The sequence below is a fragment of the Cottoperca gobio genome, chromosome 1 (genome assembly GCF_900634415.1).
Source record: "Cottoperca gobio chromosome 1, fCotGob3.1, whole genome shotgun sequence".
NCBI classification, from domain to species: domain Eukaryota; kingdom Metazoa; phylum Chordata; class Actinopteri; order Perciformes; family Bovichtidae; genus Cottoperca; species Cottoperca gobio.
Window position 1 is genome coordinate 26,912,833 of NC_041355.1, and position 23,994 is coordinate 26,936,826.

Genomic DNA, 23,994 nt, shown 5'->3' on the forward strand with positions numbered 1-23,994 from the left:
GGAGGAACATGTAAGGGTGCAGGTCATTATTATTATTATTTTATTTACCTTTACAGGAGCAATAATATGTTAAAAGGAAAGGTGGATATAGAAACAGTAATGGTCGCTTTGGTTTAAGGTAAATATAGTTGTATTTTGTCGGCCTCATCTCTGATGGGGATGACAAGGAGTACAGAGAGACACAGGACTCTGGTGCCAGAGGAAGCACCTCCTGCTCAACGCAGGGAAGACCAGGGAGCTGGTGGTGGACTTCAGGAGGCGCCATCATTCTCGCCCAACACCAGTGAACGTCCTGGGAACAGACATCGAGATTGTAAAATCTTAAAGTACCTGGGTCTTCACCTGAAGAGTAAACCGGACTGGTCAGATAACTCTGCTGCTCTGTTTAAGAAGGGACATAGCAGCTTTATCTGCTGAGGAGACCTTCTTTAACTCTGTGTATCCAACATTGCCATCCCTAGAGCTAGCATGGCTAAAAATTATTGTATGACATCAGAATCAGAAATCCTTTAATTATCCCACGACGGGGAAATTTACATTGTTACAGCAAAGAGAGTACACAATTAAATAGAATAAAAATACAGTAACAGCAATATAATATAAGTACAGTCGCACATGACAGTGTCATTTCTTGGTTTGGTGGTCTACCAGGGGCCGTGGTGATTATACAGTCTGACCGCTGCAGGAAGAAAGGACCTACGCTCCGCGAGACACCACGGGTGAAGCAGCCTGTCACTGAAGAAGCTGCACAGTCGGACAAAGTGTCCTGGAGGGGGTGGGACATGTTGTCCAATAGAGATGACAGCTTGGCTGTCATTCTCCTGTCTTCCACCACCTCTACAGTGTTCAGTGGGCTCCCCAGGACAGAGCTGGCCTTCTTCACCAGTATGTTCAGTCTCTTCCTGTCAGCAGCCGAGATGCTGCTGCTCCAGCAGACCACTCTATGAAAAATAGCAGATGCCACCACAGAGTTAAAGAATGTCTTAAGGAGCCCCCTGCACTCCAAAAGACCTCAGTCTCCTTAGCAGGTAAAGCTGCTCTGTCCCTTCTTGGACAGAGCAGCAGAGTTATCTGACAAGTCCGGTTTATTGTTTAGGTGAACGTCAACTCTGAAATCTAATATTTCAGCGGAGAAAAAAAAAGAATGGCATACTGGTAATTTACAATGTTGGTCACTGCTAACATGGCAACGGTTTGACCCGCCCCCATTTACGGCTAACCTACAGTAGGGCTGGCCTATCATGGATAGATGTGGACAATCGACACAGCTATTACCCAATGAGGATTTTCTTTCATCATCAGTACGGATATTGACACACTTGACTTGTACATTATTCGTACCGGATACTTGTTTCATCCGAGGCTCAAACCTATGATCCACACAATAACCATCTGGAGTTAAATACCGTGTAGTACCATAAATAAAAGTAAAAGGGCCGCAGTGGAACGCACAAGCCGTACTCATTCTTCGCAACAAGATTGAAGTATGTCACCGAATCAGCATCACCACACCTTCTACCTCTTAACTTCTGCATATGAGGCGTACGATGAGTCAAATACCCCAAATACAGCCCCTTGTCTTGTCACTAGCTTATTTAAAGTCTCAAAGTACATTCTAATAATGTTATGTAACTGCTGTACAAAATGTTATTTGGTTTAATTTGTATTTTAAAAGGTTAACCTGTAACATGCAGGAATTCCGTATTATAACTGTTTCTCCAAACATCTTCCCTATTAACTAAGACATGTTTGTCTTTCTGGAGTAAATGAGGTAGTTACAGTATCTGTGCATTATATGTATTTATAGCAGGTGCAAAGCAAGAGGGTAGACAGCAGAGAAGGAGGACTGCATGCATTCACTTCTATCACAATATCATGTATTTATATAGCAGAGCTTCGTGCCTAAGGGTATCATTACATCAGGCTCTGATGAAGGCAGTGTACTGCATGCATGGAGTCCTCATTCCTCATTGCTTCTATTCTGTGCTCCCACGCATGGAGTCACTGCATCAGACAAACGTAACATTACTCTATACTGCCTCAGTTAAAAAAATAACAAAGAAAATACATAAATATTGATAACAATAATAATAATGTTTTTTGGAGTAGGTGGTGGCCATCAGTTATTTCTTCAAAATCGATTCACATTATTGTGGATGGCCACAAGATAAAAATGCCCATTCTGTTTGTAGCACAGGCGTCCCCATCGAGTCAGCACAATGTCCAATGATGTCAATCTACATAATAATTAGCCATGTGCTTCTGTTTGTTGCAGGGAGATAGTGTATTTTCGGACCCACAACCTATGCATCAAAATGAACACATACAGCTTCATTTTGATGCATAGGTTGTGGGTCTGAAAATACACCAACTTTAAAATCATACTTGCTGGCTGCCTTGGCTACTATTGTTGCCTGTATCTGTTATCTTGATATGGACATGTAGCCAACCAAACCGCTTGCCTTGATACAAAGGGCGCTACATATGATTTGCTTTCTCCAATAGCACAGGCACCCAATACAAAAAGCATCTAATAACATAATTTATAAAATGTAAGGAATTGTATTACTTTATTACTAAATAATAATTTATAATTCAGAACAGGATTAGAATTTATTTATATAAAAAAATAAAAGAAAGTGTGCTGTGCTTGTGTAAAACAAAATGGTTGAGAAACTGTGGACAGAGCAGTTTGAAATGTCGCCTTTCTACATGTGTACATGTTTATGTTTGTTAAAACAGGTGAAGTATAAAGTTTTGGCTTTTTACTCGCAAGGTTTTAATGCACTTAAGTATGTAACGAGCGTAGTTTTCGTCAACTCGAGTAATCTTTGAATCATCTTAACTTCCACTTCACTGTCTCCGCAGCCTCTCTGCTCTGCTGTTCGTTGAGTTTGCTCTGCATGTGTGTGATTGTGTTGTCCAACTACAGTGTGTAAAGCAAGTTGGCTGTCTTTTATCAGTTAAAGCCCAAGCTTCTCTGCTAGGTTTATTTTTCATTTCATTTTTTTTAATTGAGTAATTAAGTGATTACAGGATGAGTGAAGTGTGTGTGAGCGTGTGTGTGTGTGTATGTATATATTTTTTTATTAGGGCTGTCAAGCGATTACAAAAAATGTATCGAATTAATTACATGCTTCTTGATTAATTAATCTAAATGAATCGCATATATCAATATTTGCTGTGAGAAGCATTTAAAAATATTCAAATGAATTTGCAAGATGAGTGAATCAAAGGGTAGGCATTATAAACTTAAAGGTCAACATGTCTTTTATTTCAATACTATTTATCCAATATCTTGTATGCCACAATTATCTTAGACAACACAGACCAACAGTTTGACAAAGTGCAATTTCAAATCTGGCATAACATCTTTCATTGTACAATAAACAATATCTTGTGGCGGCTTAAAAGTTGTGTCATTTGACGCCATCTGTAAAGCCTCCATTAACCCCCTGTCTTTTACCACCTACAGTCCATTGCAATCCATTTGGAGATTGAGTTGTTAATGTGTCACAGGTAGACCGACCGTATTAGCGGCGGTGCTAGCTAGCTCCAAGCTAGCTGCTAAGTCCTTTGCGTTGAGGTGATGTTTCAAGCTGGAAGTTCTCCGATGGTGCGAACATTCTTTGCTGCAGGAATTGCACAAAACGGAGCATCAACAGTTACATTCAGGAGTTTATTAAATGTAAACTTTCCATTCACTGGGCCAAGTAACGTTTTCTCATCCGGTTCCATCATGTTGACGAGGCTACTGTGGCCGTGCTGCGTCGGTTGACGTAAAGGGTCAAGGGGCATCAATCTATCTGTCGCGTTATTGTTTCTGTGATTAATTAATCGAAATGAACGCACTAATTTGACAGCCTAATATTATATATATATAAAAAAAAAGGTTAGGAATAGAAGTATAGTCAAGCTGAAGCACGTGCTGTATGAGTACAGTGACTGTCAGCTATAAGAGGAAGTATCAACATGAGGAGGGGGGGGCTGCCCATTAGGGTGGAGGCATTCGGGGAAGGGGTTAAAGGTTCACAGGGTTGGATGTGGTTTGGAACATCCGTGTTATGTTTCTTAATGTTTTTTAAATGTTTTTTTGTTTTTTATGTACATGTGGGTAACCTAATCTGTGTCAAAGGTCATGTTGCAGGGTATGGAGGTTAAATTTACTTCCTGGAATTGCAGAGGCCTGCAAAAACTTAAAAAAATCAAACAGGTTATGAATAGAGTTAAAAGTCTGCAATCTAAAATAGTTTTTTGCAAGAGACACATTTACTGCCAAAGGATGATATTAGAATTAGGAGGAGGTGGACGGGATGTGTGTATTCAGCAACATTTTCTACTCAGGCTAGGGGTGTTATGACGTTAATTCACAAATCGGTACCATTTCAGGTAACAAATGTAATCAAGGACAAGGCTGGTAGATACTTAATTGTACAGGGTACTCTACTAACAGAAACATTTACTGGTAATTACAACATAGCAGGGGATTTTAATTATGTATTGGATCCAACAAAGGATCGGTCAGGAGGCATAGATAAATGACACACCAAAAGCATGGAAGTATTACTTAAAAGATTTCAATTTGAAGGACATCTGGAGAGAATTAAAGCCTGATGCTATAGAGTATTCTTGCTATTCTGCTTCTTACCAATCTTATTCCCGTATTGATTCCTTTTTGATATCAGCAAATTCGGCTTCTAAAATTAAAGACGGCACTTATGATGGAATCCTTATTTCGGACCATGCACCAAACTCACTGCTTTATGTCGACTCAAGGTTGACGAGAGATCCTCCTAAATGGCGATTCCAACAAAAATGGTTGCAAGACTCAGATTTTGTCACGTATCTTGGCAATCAAATTGATTTATATTTTGAGACAAATACATCGGAAACATCAGCATCTATAAGATGGGAAGCTTTTAAAGCATTTATTAGAGGCCAAATTATTAACTACACAAGCTCCAAATCCAAAAAAGCTCGTCAGAAAATGACAATGTTGGAATTGAAAATAAAAACCCTGGAGAGTGAGGCCTTTCAGAAACCCTGCCCCAAAGTACAACAAGAACTGCTAGTACTGAGGTCACAGTATAATTAACTATCAGCTTCTAAAGCAGTGGCAAGTCTACTAAGACTCAAACAAACATTTTATGACCAAGGAGAGAAGCCTGGAAAGATATTAGCGTGGCGCATTAAACAATTACAAACTGAAAGATCCATTATGTTAATACAGAACAATAAGGGAGATGATATAGTCGATCCTATAAAAATAAATGAGGCTTTTAAAAATGTCTATGAACATTTATACGACTGACATAAATACAGATTTGACAAGTCAAAATAACTTCTTAGACACTCTCAATATACCTAGTATCCCAACAGAACTCAGACCTAGTCTGGAAGCTGAATTATCATTACAAGAGATCTCTGATGCAATTGATAACATGAAATCTGGGAAGGCTGCAGGGCCAGATGACCTACCTACAGATATCTACAAAAGGTTTAAATATAAAGTACAAACGCCCCTCTTAAATATGTTATTAGAATCTTTTAAAAATTAAATCCTTCCGCCATCACTGAGAGAAGCCTTGATTACATTGTTACCAAAACCAGGGACACCCTGCAATAGATGTGAAAACCTAAGACCAATAAGCCTTCTCAACTCAGATGTAAAGGTGTTATGTAAAATCCTTGCAAAAAGGTTGGAAGGCCTGCTCCCAGGGATAATTAAAGAAGATCAGAATGGGTTTATGAAGGGGCGCCAAGGGTTTCATAATGTCAGGAGGGTACTGAACATTCTACATAGCCAAAAGGAAATGCCAAATACTGCTCTCTTATTATTAGATGCCGAGAAGGCATTCGATAGGGTCGAATGGCCATATCTTTTTGATGTCCTCGAACGCTTTGGATGTGGTAAAATCTTTTGTAAATGGGTTAAATTGTTGTACACTGACCCTGTTGCAGAAATACTTACAAATAATACAACCTCGAAACAAATTAAGATCCACAAGGGGTGCCGTCAGGGGTGTCCTCTATCACCACTTTTGTTTATAATGGCAATAGAACCGCTGGCCATAGCTGTTCGGTCTCATCCAAAGATCTCTGGTATAACTATAGGTCAAACAGACCACCGCTTAGCTTTATATGCTGATGACGTCATAGTATTTCTCAGGGAGTTGGAGAGATCAATTCCAGTATTATTAGAAGTGATAGGAAAATTTGGTGAATTTTCCGGTTACAAAATTAATCATTCCAAATCTTCCATGTTATTAAATTCCAAAGAGAGAAGTAGTCCGACTGCATCAGTCTCCCAGTTTAAAGTTGCAGATAATTTTACATATTTGGGTGTAAAAATAGTGCCCAATATAACAGATGTGGTGAATTCTAATTACGATCCTATTACGGAGTCAATTACCAGCACAATTGATAGAGGGAAGCCGATGTCGATCTCCTTAATTGGGAGAATTAATATATTAAAAATGAACATAGTCCCCAAGTTGCTGTGTCTATTCCAAAACATCCCTCTACCTCCTCCTTCAAACTTATTTTCAAAGTTAAGGAAATTATTTTTAAGTTTTTTGTGGAACAACAAATGAGCCCACTTAACCCTCCTGTATATGCCCAAAATGATAGAGGGGGCCTTGCGTGTCCTAATCCTCTTTGGTACTACTGGGCAACTCAGTTAATGACTACTATGTTTTATTTTGCAAACGACAACCTCCCTGCCTGGAGAGAGATGGAGTCCCAATTTTTAGAGCTACCTCTTCCCATGTATTTGTACTCAACTAGTCTTAAGAAACTTACAAAAAAAAACACTAACCCTATTACTAGGAACATGATTAGAGTCTGTCATGAAGCAAGGAAGTACTTGGGCGAGCCCCTTTCTCTCTCACGTTTTAGTCCAATTTGGGGAAATGATGACTTCACTCCAGGCAGAGCTGATAGTGGGTTTAAGGTTTGGTCAGATAAGGGTGTACAGAAAATTCAGGTTCTATATAGGCTCAATGATGATAAACTGATGTCGTTTGAGGAGCTTGCAAGTAAACATAACATTCCACAGAAACATTTTTTCAAATTTTTACAAATTAGAAGCTTTATTGGAGCAAACCAAAAACAATTATTATCTATACCTCCATACGCACCATTAGAGAAAATAATATTAAAGGACTGTAGGGGGAAAAACTTAATTTCTGCACTTTATAACTTGCTTATATCTGCGTCCCCTGAGTCGTCCGAAGCAAAACTTAAAAATTGGAGGGAGGATTTGCAAGAAGACCTTTCAATTGATGAGTGGGAAGGTGCCTTGAAGAAAGCGCAATCACAAACAGCGAATACCCATCTTAAGCTCTTACAATATAACTGGCTAATGCGTACATATATTACTCCAGAAAAGCTAAACAAATTTAATGGTAATATCCCAGACTTATGTTTTAAATGTGGACAATCCAAGGGAACGTTTTTCCATTGTGTTTGGGAGTGTACCAAGATAAAAACGTTTTGGGAGGAGGTTAAATGTATGAGAGAAGAGATTCTATCATTGTAGTTAAGCATGGAGCCCAGGCTTATTTTGTTAGGATGTTACCCAAAAGAACACAACATAAGGAAGAAAGAACAAATATTTTTAAATCTATGTCTGCTACAGGCAAACGCATGATAGCACTTTCATGGAAAAATGTAAACAGTCCAAGTATTGGTAAATGACTAAAAGAATTGTCTGCATTTGAGTCATTAGAGAAAATAACCTATTCAATTAAAGGAAAACAAGAACTATTTAAAAAAGTATGGGGCCCGTTCCTTAACTATCTGGAACATGCAGATCTAGAGGGCACTCTGGGTCAGCAACTTGGAGATGATTAATATTCCTATGCTGGGAGAAGGATTGAAGCCTTTCATATCTGCCTACATGTTTGTACATCTCCTTACATAGCCTACCCACATGTTTGTGTAGTTAATTTAATTTAATTATGTTATTTGTGCGACTGTTAATGTACTTAATTTTGTTATGTCTTGGATGTGGAAGTTTGTGTAATGTCTTATGTTGTGTCTATATATGATAAAAAACAATTTAAAAAAGTGTTTAAAAATAAATAAATCATACCTCTCTGACAGGCACCAGTTCATCTCCATTAATAATTTCAAGTCACCCACCGCTCCCCCTCCCCCAAGTTGTCCCCCAAGGTTCAGTTCTCGGCCCCTTCCATTCTGTACCTGTTCCCCCTTGGTCACATAATCTGCAGTCATGGTCTCAAATTCCACTGCTTTGCCGATGATATCCAGCTCCTCATCTCCACCAAGTCAATATCCACCGCTACCCACTCTATCCTAACAAACAAACTGCATAACGGAAATAAAATCATGGCTACAAATCAATTTCCTAAAACTAAACTGTGAAAAATCCGAAATCATCATCATTGGACCAAAAACACTCACCAAATCCACCCATAACCTCACCCTCGACATTGACGGTTCCTCAGTTTCCACCTCCCCTCAGATGCGGAATCTTGGCATCATCTTTGACCAAACCCTCTCATTTGACAAATACACCAAACATCTCCGTCCATCCCTCTCCTCCACAGCTGCAGAAATCCTCATCCATGCCTTCGTCACCTCCCGTCTGGACTACTGTAACAGCCTACACATCCAGAACTCCGCAGCCCGTCTTCTCACCCACTCCCGGATCTGTGACCACATCACCCCCGTCCTCTACAAGCTCCACTGGCTCCCCATCCCCCAGAGAATCCAGTATAAGATCCTCCTCTTGACCTACAAAGCCCTCCATAACCTGGCCCCCTCCTAACTGACTGACCTCCTCCACAGACACACTCCCACCCGCAGCCTCCAGTCTGCTGCTGCTAACCTCCTGTCCCCCCCCATCTGGACCAGGGAGAGACAGAGACAGAGCCTTCTCCATCGCTGCTCCCACCCTCTTGAACTCTCTGCCTCAAACCCTCAGAGACTCCTCCTCACTCACCACATTCAAATCATCACTTAAGACTCACCTGTTCAACACCGCCTTCAACCACTGACCGTTTCTTCTCCTTTTCCTCCCTTCCCTATCCGTTTATTCGTTTATATATTTATCTTTGTGTCACTCACTCTGTCAAGCGTCTTTGAGTTTTTAGAAAAGTGCTATACAAATCTAATGTATTATTATTATTAATAATAATTTTGACAGTTTGGTGTAAATATCATATCATATCAGAGTTGTCATGATTAAACTTAACTTAAAGGCAAAACTTAATCTTTCTAAACAGCAGTAATAGTATTGTTTGGGAAGCAGACACCCTCTCCACATTTAAGAGCAGGCTAAATACTTTCATCTTTGATAAAGCTTATAGTTAGGGCTGGCTCAGGCTGGTTGTTTATCCTGTACACACGACATCTATTGCACGTGTGTCCGTCCTGGGAGAGGGATCCCTCCTCAGTTGCTCTCCCTGAGGTTTCTTCCATTTTTCCCCTTTAATTGTGGGGTTTCTTTTAGGGAGTTTTTTCTTGTGCGGTGTGAGGGTCTAAGGACAGAGGTCGTCGTATGCTGTACAGCCTGTAAAGCCCACTGAGACAAAAGTGTAATTTGTAATATTGGGGTATATAAATAAATGTTATAATAATAATAACAACAACAATACTAACCATGGTTATAATAATCACTAATAATAATAATAATAATAATAATAATAGCGGCAACATCAATCAATCTTTACTGTAGTCGTAGAATAGACGTTTTTTGATTGTAAAAATGTATTATTATATTATAATAATAATATATAATTATTGATTATTGATTATGATTGATATTACTAAAGTTAAATAAACTTTCTTGTACTTGCAGTTGAGCAGTTGCCTGTTATTATTTGTGCATATGTGTTATGATAATAGCTGGTTGTGACGGTCAGTGCTAGGATTCAATCCTTCACTTTTCACCTTATGAATGTACAGCAGTCTTTAAATATTGAAGTCAGGGGTCCGGAACCTATGGTTCTCGAGCCGTATATGGCTCTTTCCATGACGCCATATGGCTCGCAGACAATTTTGAAATGGCATTTAACACGATTAACAAGTAATATCCAGCTGGGGACAGCAGGAAAAAGGCATGCGAAGAGCTACAGCGGAGAGTGCTGACCAGTCAGCAGCAACTCCGTGCTCAGGAGGCCGGCGGAGAGGTCGAGCTGGAGGCGGACTGAGCCGCTCAGGAGGCCGGACTGGAGGCGGACGGAAAGAACAGGCTTGAGGCCGGCAAAGCCGCTCTGGAGGCTGGTCCGGAGTCACTAAGGTCTCTGGAGTCGTGGGGAACACCGGAACTGGGGTCTTGAGAGGTGAAGGGAGCACTGGGGTCTTAGGAGGCAAAGGGAGCGCTGAGGTCTCGGTAGGCGAAGGGAGCGCTGGGGTCTCGAAAGGCGAGGGGAACGCAGGGACTGGGGTCCTGAGAGGCGAAGGGGGCACTGGGGTCTCGAGAGGCAACAGGGGGACAGCTGGGGTCTCGGGAGGCGGCAGGGGGACAGCTGGGGTCTCGGGAGGCGGCAGGGGGACAGCTGGGGTCTCGAGAGGCGGCAGGGGGACAGCTGGGGTCTGGGGTCTCGAGAGGCGGCAGGGGGGCAGCTGGGGTCTCGAGAGGCGGCAGGGGGACAGCTGGGGTCTCGAGACGCGGCAGGGGGACAGCTGGGGTCTCGAGAGGCTGCAGGGGGACAACTGTGGTATCGAGAGGCGGCAGGGTCTGCAGAGGTCCGGCAGCAGCGGGAACTGGGGTCTGCAGCGGACTGGGGTCTGCGGAGGTTGCTAATAACCAAACCAGTTCCTACCAGACGCTGGTTAGGCTATGTACTTCTAATAAAGTGTGTAATGTCTCAGAAACAAAATAGCTCCAATCCAATCCAATATTAACATCTGTAGTATGTGTAAAATTGTGTTCAGAAAAAGATAAGTAAAAACTGATACTTACAGCAGTTAGTGACAGCAAAGCTGTTGGCCACCTCCAGGTTATCTATGTGTGGAGTCAGTCTGAAATCTGCCATCCCAAACTGAACCATGCCAACCCTGAATGCACTGTATTCCTGATCTGCACCCCTAGGGAATAAACCACCTGAAACAGACACACAGACAGACATGGTCAGAAAGAAAAGACATTTATACACAATATCTATTATATAAACAATATTACATAGTTTTTACCATTTACAATGTACCTCAAAATTAGGCAATATCACAGTTGTCTCTCATTATTAGCCGTGACAGGGATGCTGGTATTGTTTTTATCATGCGAGTCTGTGTTTATGTGTGTCTGCAGACATATTTTTGTCCAAAACCATGGAGTTGCAACAAACAGCGCTGTCCATGGTCAATGCCACTGTCTGAACGAGTTGCATTAATATTGTAAGTTAGCGTCATAGGTCACTTTTCATATTATTTGTAAGAACGGTAAATACAATAGTAAGTTATAAAAAGTATGCCAAATACTAAATAGTAAGCTTTTTGTTATTGTTTGTTGCTTCAAAATTCATTAGCATCCGTTATAAACAATCCAGCCCCATGTAGCACACTTTTTTGCAAAGTTTTGTGACACCAAATCTGGCCAGGAATGTAAAGTGTCTGTGTGGGGGGGAATAGAAGTTCTGTATTCCTGTTTCCACAGTAATGTTTGGTGGCTCTGCATTACCATCATTTTTGCTCACAGCTACATTATATTATAAAACCACACTTGTCTGTGGCAACTATCATTTGGATTATGATTGTTAGGGTGTGCTTGTTGTTGAAACTTTGTGTATGCATTTTGTATGTTAATTTTTTAATTCTAAATTGATATCTTTCATTGGGATTGCGTTGTTGTATAACACTAAACATGCATTTCAAATATGTAGTGTTAACATATTAGCCCGGCATCATTGAATCTTGTTTATCTGTATCCTAGTAAGCTATTTGTTATTGTGTCAAAATATATTAGCCCCTGCTATAAACGATCCAGCCCCCTGTAGCTCCTGTTGCTGTGCGTTAAAATTGGTCAGCCAGTGCATATAATTGCCGTTACGAACATAATAACGTTGTCCTCCGTATAATAGTATTATAGTTGGTCAAATATTACCCTTCCCTATCCTTAACTTAACTTATTAGACAGGTTTTTCTAAGAGTAACACTAGGCGTTCACAAGCTGTGCATTTGGAGATATTATAATATTTATTGATAAAAAGGCCATAAATAACTATTGGCCTTTACTATAAATAACTATTATATACCTAATATTCCCTATCAGTAGTAATGACACAAAGTAAAGTATAAACAAAAATAATTTTAATATTTTTATGTTTATTTTGTATTTTGTAATTAATTAATACAATTATGAAATAAAACAACATTTGTAAAGATAAAATGGTTGTCACATGTCTAAAGCTTCAGCAGTTCATTGGCTACACGATACGCGAGTCAACGGTAGACTGGGCTGCTGCTGGCTCCGTCTGTAAACAAAATAAGAGGGCTGGCACTTCCCTATCAAGTTGACACTCATTAGCTATTGAAGGTTGTCGATAAGGCATGGAAGGTCCTATTGGCTCAAATGAAGTGTCAAGCGAAAGGTCAGAGTTCGCATCTGGTTAGCAAGCATCAAACTAGCGCTAATAGCTTGATAGATGCCATTTTTACCATGTTTGATCGTGAAATTAAACGCATCGATCAGCTGATTTCAAAGATTGCAACAGCTGTTCATGGGCATTTATCAATGTGATGATGTTCAAGATGGATATATTTTTACTGGAAACGATCTATTGGACCTCTGCAATGACACAAGAAGGGTTTCTTTTGGATTATTACTGATTACAAGATTATGATGAAACTTCATAGGTGAGTTGGCTCAAAGTTATAGGTTTGATTGTGAGTTTGCTTGCTTGTGTGAGATGCCTACTGTAATTGCTGTTGTGATTTTGATCTCAAAACCGTTTTGCTCACTAAATAGACGAGATTCTAAGCTTTCGAACGATATGTGGCATTGCGTAACAACTCCTTCATGGCGGACTAAACAACACAGGGCAAGATACAACCTCTCTGAAAATGCAAAACTATCACGTCACGTCATGTCAAAAAACTTCAATATTAAACCGTTATTGACATCAGCGAACGCAGCATGGCGAGTGTTAAAAAGAGAAAGGTGGATGTTCCTGGAGAAATGAACAAACAATTATTTATTTGTGGAAGTAAAAGGCCAGTGTGCCTAGTTTGTGCGGACGCACTTGCGGTGATGAAAAAGGCTCTTGAGCGTCATTACAGCACGAAACATGTCAAACTGCACATGCTGAAAGGAAGAGTGCGTTTGGATAAAGTTAACGTTGTGTGTTTTTAGACTTTTATTTGTATTTTGCTGAGCGATAAAGTGCCGCTTTAAAAAAACAAAACAAGCGCTGCCCCCCAGCCGCCACGAAATCGCATTGAAAATCATGGCTACATCGAAAGCCTCGAAAGCATTAATGTTATTCCAAGGATACACCATGAATAAAACTAATCGGAATTAATCTTAAAACACTACCACTCTGGTCGGGACTTGGACCAGCAGCAGCACTCTGGCTGCTCGTAGTAGCATAGCTATCTGCATCACTGCTGCTGATTCAGGCTGTGTGCGTTTAAAAAGCGCAGATATTTTCGCCTGAGTTTCTGTACGTTGGGGTTAACGTCACTCCATTTCTAATAATGTGTTCGATTTTTGACTTTTTTGCACTTTGTAGTTCTCTCTCTCCTCTCCTTTCCTCTGCTCGGACTGTGGGTGTTCGCGAAACAGAGCAGAGAAGAGGATGTAAATGTGCAAAGCAACGCAGTAGACACGGAAACGTGCAGATAACTTAGATAAATAACATAAGCGTTTAGTTTATTTAATAAAAGAGCACCTGTTCAATCAAATCAAATGTAATTATATAGCCCAATATCACAAATTATACATTTGTCTCAGTGTGCTTTACAGACTGTACAGGATACGACACCCTCTGTCCTTAGACCCTCGCGTCACACAAGGAAAAACTTCCTAAAAGAAACCCCACAATTAAAGGGGGAAAAATGGAAGAAACCTCAGGGAGAGCAACTGAGGAGGGATCCCTCTCCCAGAACGGACAGACGTGCAATAGATGTTGTGTGTACAGGATAAACAACATAGTACAAATACAACATTTGACAGTAATTATGTTGTGTTGAAAAAGTATGGATGAATAGATGAAAGAAGGCAGTCCTTGAGATTTGTTTTATGTGGGAGTTAAAAGACAGATAACGCCAAGATTCCTTACAGTGGTGCTGGAGGCCAAATTGATGCCAGCCAGAGCTTCTATGTCATTAGAAAATGCGTTTAAGAGGCGTTTAGGGCCATGTTCAGTTTTGTCTGTATTTAACATCAAACAATTGCAGGACATCCAAGTTTTTATGTCCTTAAGGCATGCTTGAAGTTTAGCCAATTGAATGGTTTCATCTGGTTTAATTGATAGATATAATTGGGTATCATCCGCATAACAATGAAAGTTTATAGAGTGGTTCCTTATAATATTGCCCAAAGGAAGCATATATAAGGTGAATAGAATCGGTCCAAGTACAGAACCCTGCGGAACTCCAAGACTGACTTTGGCTGTCATGGAGGATTTATCGTTAACACATACAAACTGAGATCGCTCAGATAAATAGGACTTGAACCAGCTTAGTGCAGTTCCTTTTATGCCAACACAATGTTCCAGTCTCTGTAGTAGAATGTCATGATCAACAGTGTCGAAAGCAGCACTGAGGTCTAACAAGACAAGAACAGAGACAAGTCCTTTGTCTGATGCCAATAGAAGGTCATTGGTAACTTTCACCAGTGTCATCTCTGTGCTATGATGAACTCTAAATCCAGATTTCAAATAAACTATTCATATGTAAAAAATCAAACAACTGTTTTGCGACTGCTTTCTCAAGGATTTTAGCGAGAAAGGGTAGGTTAGATATTGGCTAAAACCTCTGGATCAAGACTAGGCTTTTTAAGAAGTGGTTTTATTACAGCTACTTTAAAGGATTGTGGTACGTAGCCAGATAATAGAGACAGGTTGATCATATTTAATAGACTTGTTCCTTTGTTGGCTGCTTGTTTAATGTTGGAACACTTAAGAGTGCAAATTGTTTCACAGTGGCTGCTGTGTTTAACACAAATTAAAGTTTTAATGTCTGACTCGTTTCTGATTGGCTCCAATCTATGACACCGATTAAAGTTTGATTCTCAAACTTCTTACCGTTGCATTTGTTTAACACTCCTGAATAAAATGACTTTGTTTGCTCCCTGGGTACATGGTGTATCAGGGAAATTGAAGGTTAAACAACAACAACAAAACGTTTTTTTAATAATATATTTATTATTATTTAGAAATGTTATGTAACTTCAATCTTAGAGAATTTGAGTTTTTATAATAACATAATATTGCAACATAATAATAAGAAAATGATTATAAGAATTGAAATACTAAATTAATATAATCAATATGCAATATAAATAATACATGCTAAGAATAATAATCAACATTAAAATTCAGGGGAGACAATTAGCCTACATTTTATATGATGGGGGGGCAGTAAGGGACCTGGATAACTAATAAGGGGGCGCTGGCCCAAAAAAGGTTGAGAACCACTGCTTAAGGGCGTGGATAACCTTTGTTCAGAGTGCGTTTGTAGTTCATGAAAGAGAATTGTAACGTTTTGGTCACCTAAAAATGTCTTGAACAGCTGTTGAGCCTGAGCCAGCAGCTAATGGTGCTAACAGTGAAAACAGTGCAAACAATGGCAACAGTACTGACAGAGCTAACAGTGTTAGCCTAAGGGGTGGGTCGGGATGGCGTTATTAGTGGTAACTGCCGTATTAGCAGTTACGCCATTGCGTAACTGCTAATGGCCGTATCTTAATGGTTATATTCTCTTTGCTTAACCTTTGAAGGCTATGCTTTTTAATTTCCCTACTCCTCCCCCATCATGTGAAAAGAGACCCCTGAAAGCCACACTGTAATTTCGAACATATAATCAGTCCAAAGTCCACATAATACTGAAACTCTAGAAGTCTAAATAGGTTGATTTCCATCACTGAACATTTGAAAATATCAGACACATTCCTGCTGTGAGGAGACGGACGATTGACGAAAGCAATTCCACAGATAAATACATTCAAGACTATGAATTTGCAAACAAAAAAAACCTTTCGCCCGTAATTTCTCATTCTTTTACTGAACGCTCAAAGTTGAAAAAACGTCAAACTCCAGACATAATTGTCCGTTCGAAGGAATTGAGACAATTAGGCTTCTGTGGTGACTGTTGCTGGATCACCGGAGCTATATTATTTTACAAACCGTAGTTACCATGATCTAAACAGAAGCCAGCCTGGAGCTGAATTAGTGCGGTTATTGAGATTACAGTCAAGCTGTTTTCATTCATTTAATTACTGTACTGTGCTATCAACTATTAGGTAGTTTGTGTTAGGCTAACGTTAGCACTAGATGGTTGCCTTGCAACAATAAAAAAAAAAAACGTGCAAAAAAACACAGGTTTTCATTGGGAAGCAGCTACAACTTATTGTAGTTTAAGTAAATGTTGTTAGTTAGTGTTAACACGTCAGAGCATAGGTCTTCAACAGGGGGTCCGCAACCCCCAGGGTTTTTTTTTGCTTTGCGCATTTACTTTCCCTCCTCCGCTGTTGCGAAGGGCGGGACTTCACTCCCGACACACACCTACAGTCAGAGACAGAGCAAAGGACAGGAAAGGTGTGAGCTAAAGTAAATGTTAGTAAACCAAACACTTCCTGTGTCATTGCAGAGGTCCTATAGATCGTTTCCAGTAAAGATATATCCTTCTTGACGAATCCTTCGTCACATTGATAAAAGCTCATGAACAGCTGTTGCAATCTTTGAAATCAGCCGATTGATGGGTTGTGATGTGTTTATTTTCGCAATGATACTCGGTTAAAACGGCAAACTATCAGCGCTATTTTGATGCTTGCTAACCAGATGCCGAACTCTGACCTTTCGATTGAAACTTAATTTGAGCCAATAGGAGCTTCCATGCCTTATCGACAACCTTAATAATGCATTAGATTTGTATAGCGCTTTTCTAGAAACTCAAAGACGCCCTTCAATAGCCAATAAGTGTCAACTTGATAAGGAAGTGCCAGCCCTTTTGTTTACAGACGGAGCCAGCAGCAGCCCAGTCTCCCGTTGACTCGTGTATCATGTAGCCAATGAACTGCTGAAGCTTTAGACATGTGACAACCATGGTTTTATTTTTACAAATGTTATACTTTTTTTTTGTATTTATTAATTTAAAAAATACAAAATAAACACAAAATAATTTTTAAAAGATGGTTTGTACTTCACTTACTTTGTGTCATTACTACTGACAGGGAATATTGAGTATATAATAGTTATTTATAGTAAAGGCCAATAGTTATTTATGGCCTTTTTATCAATAAATATTATAATATCTCCAAATGCACAGCGTAGTGTTACTCTTAGAAAAACTGGTCTAATAAGTTAAGTTTGTCCCTTTTATCTGAGATTTGAACCTGAACTTGGTAATACTTGATTATATGTTCCTATTGTGTTTTCCATCTCTAACCTACCAGCTATACCCATCTTCAGGCATCTTTTTCAACAACAAACTTCAGGCGGTCCAATCAGGGTGATATGGGAAGACACCAGGTTACAGATTGGTACAGACACCTGGCACTGGGGACAGTCCTCCCCTATTGACAGTCGCACTAGGAGCAGGATCCCACACTACAGATAGAGAGGGCGCAGCGAGCACTAAGTCTACTGTCGTAGAAGGAAGCGAGGTCCAGGTGAGGGCTGCTTTAAAGCTTGTGGCTCCAAGCCATCCAGCGGCGGGAAAGGTCCCACGAGGGGATCCTCCCACAAGGAGCGGTCTTCCCTTACCTGCCGAGTAGAATCCCCCGGGCAGACCCCACTTGTTGAGTGTGTAAGTGTACTCACTTTTCACATTGAACAGGTGCTCTTTTATTAAATAAACTAAACACTTCTGTTTATCAAATGTATGTGCATGTTTCAGTGTTTACTTTGCACAGTCACATTCTTTCATCCGCTGTGTTATGCAAAGGGCGGGGCTTCGCACCCGACACACACACACACGTGCGCACACACCTACAGTCAGAGACAGAGCAGAGGAGAGGAGGCTACTAAATTGAATCCGCGCCATGCTCCGCGCCAAATGTATAAAACTATTTACAGTAAAATCTTTGAGTTTTTGTCACTTAAATTTGCAAAAGCAGGCCATCAAATGGAAACTATGTACCATGTTCTTTCCCACACAGGGTGATTCTCTCCTCTCTGACAGTCTCCAGCCTTTCCTAGGATCCAGGCTACTTGAAGAAGATGCGCACATTTACGTATAGAAATTACAATTACACACCTAGTACAAACTTAGACTTGGTACACTGTTCTAAACAGGTTACCACGCAATACAAGTGTCGATTTACATACCGTCTTGATTCCCTTTTAATTAAATCCGCTGTTCTCCGCTCTGTTGTCTGTGTTTCTCTAGTGCTGTGTATGTATTCGCTCAGAACAGAGGGGCTGTTTCTCGGGCTTCCGGGAGAGGCGTAAGTGAAATTACCGTAATGAATCAATATTCATTCAATATATGAGTCTCAGCTTTCAGAAACTGTTGAAATCTTTTCAATAGCGCAAACCATGATGTAATTACAGTAATCCAATGTTTCACTTGCGCAAACGTGTCACCGGCGACGCACTCGGTGTTAAAGGGTTAATGGGAAACACAGGATTAAGTCATGGGAAATGAGAACCGTGCAATTTTTAATTTATTTTTGTATCAGGCAGCAAAAATGTTATAGCATGACGTCTTGAGTTCATTTTCTGACATAACGCAATGTCAATGCTGAAACGATAATCCTGCAGCTACAGAGTATACTATCACAGGCCCCAGGGTTCACTCTGCACTAGATGACCAAAGATGAAGGCTACTGCATCCACAGTCCCACTGCGTGTCAGAATCAGCTTCTGTGTGGAGCTGCCTTAATTTATTTGGCTAACCTTTTTTAGTATTTTTTCATTTGGACAGACAAAGTGAATACGGTCAAATTCTGATCAGTCAGAGAATACCAATAAGTGTTCACAGGGAGATTCACATTTCAGTTTTTTATTTTATCATTATAAATGTGAATTGCAAATTGTAAAAAGATATATATCAATTATAAAAATTCTACCTCAGCTCAGCTAAACCATTTGTGGTGGAGCTGGCAGAATGAGGTCAATTTTTCACACACAAGATCTTTGGCACAGAGTAGGGAGGCTGAGGACATATAAGGCGAGTATGGCTGCTTGCAATGAGGCAGAATTATTAGCTTCTGTGACTGACAAATCTTAAGATGCTCACTAAGCTTTTGAGGCCACTATTAATAATCAGCCATTAATATAATCAGGACATCCTGTGGGCTCCTACTTCTTTCATGGCCTGCTGTCAATCTTTTTATAGCGATAGGGACTGTAAAAGATTTATTGGGGTGAGGGTGTTTTAGCTGGTACAACCCAGAGATGCACAGATTGTGTATTTCTGGGCCAATACCGTTGTTTTAAATAACAATTTGACTGATGGCAGATGCCGATGTTTTTGTTGTTATTTATCACCCTTCTTTGCCAGGTACATACGACTTTTTCATTATAAAAATTCATTACACTATCTTTGAGCACACATTTAGTGATACAAATGTATGATACAACTTTTAATATGACATGAAAAAGATGTGGTATTTGTTGTTGTGTTAAAGACATAAATGACAGACTCCAACAATTTTATAAGGGCTATATACTGTATATCTGTGTCAAATGCTCATACATACATATGCAAGAGTTTCTAGATAGGCTATAAGTAAATTACCAGAACTGACTGTGTGACCATAGTGCCCTAAATGCTGAAATGAAATGTGAAAAAAATAAAAACTATTTGTTCGCTAATAAAATGGAAAAAGTCTGTGTCTAGAACGGATTAAGAAATTAGATATACAACAAGTTCAGTGGCCTATTAGCCCCCTTTCTACTTAGAATGTATAGCAAGCCTATAAGGACGGTAGGCTATGTTGCCACAAACAGTGAATGAAGCTATTGCTAAAGAAAGGGAAAGATTTAGAGGAAGTAGGCTCTTATAGACATATCTACTGACCAGTACATTTAGCCAAAACACTTGTTGGAAGACTCAGTTTCCTATTGGATAAACTTGTGCATGCAGATCAAACAGGTTTTGTCCCTGGAAGGACGTCTTTCTAATATCTTTCTGCATTCAACAGATAAGAGCGTTGGAACAGCAAACACAAACAAGTTGGGCTGTACTGCACTGCACTGCAAGATTCTGTTAAAGTTCATAGCCTGCCATGCTGTTATCCTGCGTTCCGGTGTAAAGTGATGCTAAAATTATATATTTTTAATAATTCAATAACAAAATGTTCTAATCAATATTGAAGTCAAAATCAGAATTATGAAGTGAGACAGATCAAGGCAAACAAGGTACTGCCTGACCATCTTAAAATAGACTCCAAGCTTATAGAAATTAAAAGATCCCATCGCACTGGAAAATATGATCATGCTGGTCGTCCTAGATCCATAGTGGTTAAATTGCTTCGCTACAAAGACAAGCAAGAAATTCTGAAGAGCGCTAAATCCCTCAAAGGCACCCACATCTTATGACGATAGAGGACACATTTTAACGTTGGTTTCAGTCTCCAAAAAGCCCTCATAGGCAGAATTACTTCAATCAAAATGATACTATTACTATTACTTATTCTTGATGATCCCGATCAAGCCCCCACTTCCCTGGTTCCCATCCTTAGACTCCATCATCTCAAAATTCCATTGGAGGAACAGCACTTGGTTTATCTCACATTCATGGATATATGTACATCTATATTTGACAAATGATTTCCATTTGTTCGAATCAACAGAAAATGTATGTTGAATAACTCCAAGCCCTGGATCACTGCAGTTCTACAAAGATCCTCTTTTATAAAAAATAAATTATATAAATAATGTAGTTAGCCCTACCCCATTTAACATTGAATTTTATAAAATAAGAATACTTTTTAAAAAATTACGAACTGCAAACTGCATAAATATAAGACTAAAAATATAGAAATTTCAGATGAATCGCTTTATAAATAGTGTTTTGGAATAGGTGTGTTTGACCCTCCTACCCCTAAAAAGAAGTGCATGACTGGAAATGACCACCTTACTATTCCTCTTGTGCCACCATTAGGTTAACATATTTGTGGTTTTAGGTTAAATGTCTCAACAACTATTGGATGGATTGCCATTTAATTTGGTTAAGACATTCATGTTCCCCTCAGGATGATTTATAATAACTATAGTTATCCTTTTATCTTTTCATCAAGGGCCATCTTCTGGTCAAAATGTGTGCAATGCTTTGGCTCATGAACAAATACTAAAACTAATGACATTCCCATCAGCCTCCTACTTTGAGTTTAATTCTAATTAGAAAATGTTAACATTCTAAGACACTGACCTAAAATAAGTAAAGACTACAACTGCATGTCATAGTAGCATGTCACCTCTACTACTAGGTCCATACAATCTAAATCAATCAATCAATCAATCAAACATCAAAACTTATTTAAAAAGTATTTATATATTGTGTTAACCTGTTTATATTTCAGTTGTAGTAATTTTTCATATTTATTGTACTTCATGTATGTTTTACTCCAGTGTTGGCCAGTCAGTCAGTCAGTGGGCAAGAATATGTATATTTGCAGAGTGGCAGAGACGAGGGAACGACTTCCGTTTTTGTTTTGTCCTCCATGCCAACATGTTACTTCTTTGCTGGGAGGAGAGTGTGCTATGGCTCCTGGGGCTCGGATACGGCCAGCGAAATCTCCAGCGCCGGGAGTAACAGCAGGCTGATGGAGCGCTGGGTTTAACCTATGCAACAGCAGCAACAGAAAGTTTGATGATCTGGCAGGGAGTTGGCTAAATTGGTGTTATCTACTAACTGCTAACGGAAGATCTGTCTTTCTCCAAGCCCCCACACACTCTACTCTACCAGCCTCCCATCGACGACAAGGGGAGTCATTTTCTCGTTTCTGCCACTTTGGATTTAATCAAAACAAACTATCAAAGCGTGCAGAGATCATGGATGTAATGTAGACAAGCCCTGAGTCTGCCCTAACCAGGCAGCTGTACTTCTTCTCCCTCTGTACTGATGGCACTGATGTACTGGAGCTACAGTGACTCACTATCACCTCTAGAAGAACAAGTGGTATTACAAGACTGGACAGATACAGATATCTCTGCAACACAATACAGAGACGTCTTTGACATAACGGCAACACTGTAACAGCATTCTGTTTTTTTCTTCTTCTTCTTCTATATTTTAAATTTAAATGCTGGCATATCTACCACATTGCGCCTGTAAAGAAGGGTGATTCATCCAGCAGTGAGTGTGACAACAAACAGTTCACTCCCTCACAGAGATGTAGGGTGTAATGGTCCAATTTGGACTTTTAGTCTAATAGTTTTTGTACAACAATAAGGCTTCGGATACACACATGATACTAATCGTGTTTTCAATTTATTGTTAGTTTGGGTATTTGAGTAATTGTTGACAGTAAAATAATTGATATGACATCGAAATTTGTCAACCCCTTTAATGTAAAATATTTTTTTTAAAGCAACACAATAAGTATTATTAAAATATTTTCATGGCTAACTAAATTGAATATTTCAAAATAATTTAATAGCATGTGGCTAAAAATTCAACACATTGTCTTAGAGGTTGCTGTTTATACCTGCATTTGCGGTCAGGAAATACGTCTGAAGTGCTGGATTTGAATTATTTTGGATTTACCTGCCTTAAACTGTGTGCCAGTTAACACATTAATGACAGATAAACGTGCACATATGCATGCATGCGCACACGCTGCACTGGAAGTAAGATGCACGCGCATATAAACACATACACAAGTATAAAAGATTCAAAAATTGACATAATTAGAACACTGCAGCAGCTGCTGTACAGTCAGGAGGCCTCTCGTTACAGAGAGCGACACAAGGAGGACAGAAATGAAAGAGGCCCACTTTAGTCGGAGAAAGATACAGGGAACGATGAATGGGAGAAAGAGAAAAGCGAACAGTGAGAATAATTTAGACGGACAAATGAACGGGGGAGGTAAAGATGAGAACGTTGTGGCGATGACAGAATAGAAAATCCTACCAATTTGGACGCTCGGCGATCCGCACAACGCCTCGCGCCATAAGAGTGTCACCACCAACAGCAGCTTCATGGTCGTATTCAGGCTCCTCACGCGACACCACATCAGCCTACGGTAGCGGTTTCTACCAAAACATTACCTCCATTACACACGATGCGAGCTCATGGCGCCATTCCAGGTTCGGTCAGAAGCGTCTCGAGCTCTGCAGATGCCCTATCCTATCTCCTTAGATGCGCGTGCCGCTGCTGCTGCTGGACTGGGGGCGCGCGTTGAGGATTGCCCAGGAATACCGATGAAGCACGACAAAGAACCGAGAGCAGCCGAACGTAAAACAGCGTTTATGAGACCAAAATGAGGCTATAGGAAATTGGCAGTACATTACGTTGATATTACAGTAAGCTAAGAAAGATGCATAGGCTACTGACGGACTAGCACATACCATTATGTATATTTGTTTTATTTAATTTTATTATTATTTAATTTATTTATTATTGATTTTACCTGATATAACACATCAGGCCTATCTGAATAGGCGGCCAGCTAGGTCTCTGTTTAGTATCTAAGGTGGCGCACAGTACAATAATTCATACATATAATAAAAGAATAATAAAATAGTATGACGTATCAACACACAAAACCCAATTTAATCAAATAAAAACGTATACAACTATACTAAATAGCATTACAAATAATAATATAAACATCGTTTAATAGAGAGGTCAAAATACTTGCACTTCCTTTCACATCGTTTCTCCCTTTCCAAGAAAAAAGAATTACTTGCATCAGCT

General features: G+C 39.7%; 1 protein-coding gene across 5 annotated transcripts in view; it reads right to left on the minus strand.

Moving 5' to 3' along the window:
- Positions 1-23,461, minus strand: part of LOC115014292 (glutamate receptor 2-like) — a 91,906-nt gene extending 68,445 nt beyond the window's left edge. For all 5 annotated transcript variants that reach the window (XR_003832884.1, XM_029441047.1, XM_029441039.1 and 2 more), the window contains exons 1-2: positions 23,209-23,461; positions 10,934-11,074 (exon numbers count right to left, since the gene is read on the minus strand). Coding sequence is in view for 4 of the 5 variants with exons in the window: in XM_029441047.1 (XP_029296907.1) it covers positions 10,934-11,074; positions 23,209-23,311 (244 nt within the window). In the remaining variant the exon portion in view is untranslated. The remainder of the gene's footprint in view (positions 1-10,933; positions 11,075-23,208) is intronic.
- Between the last annotated feature and the right edge of the window lie 533 nt (positions 23,462-23,994).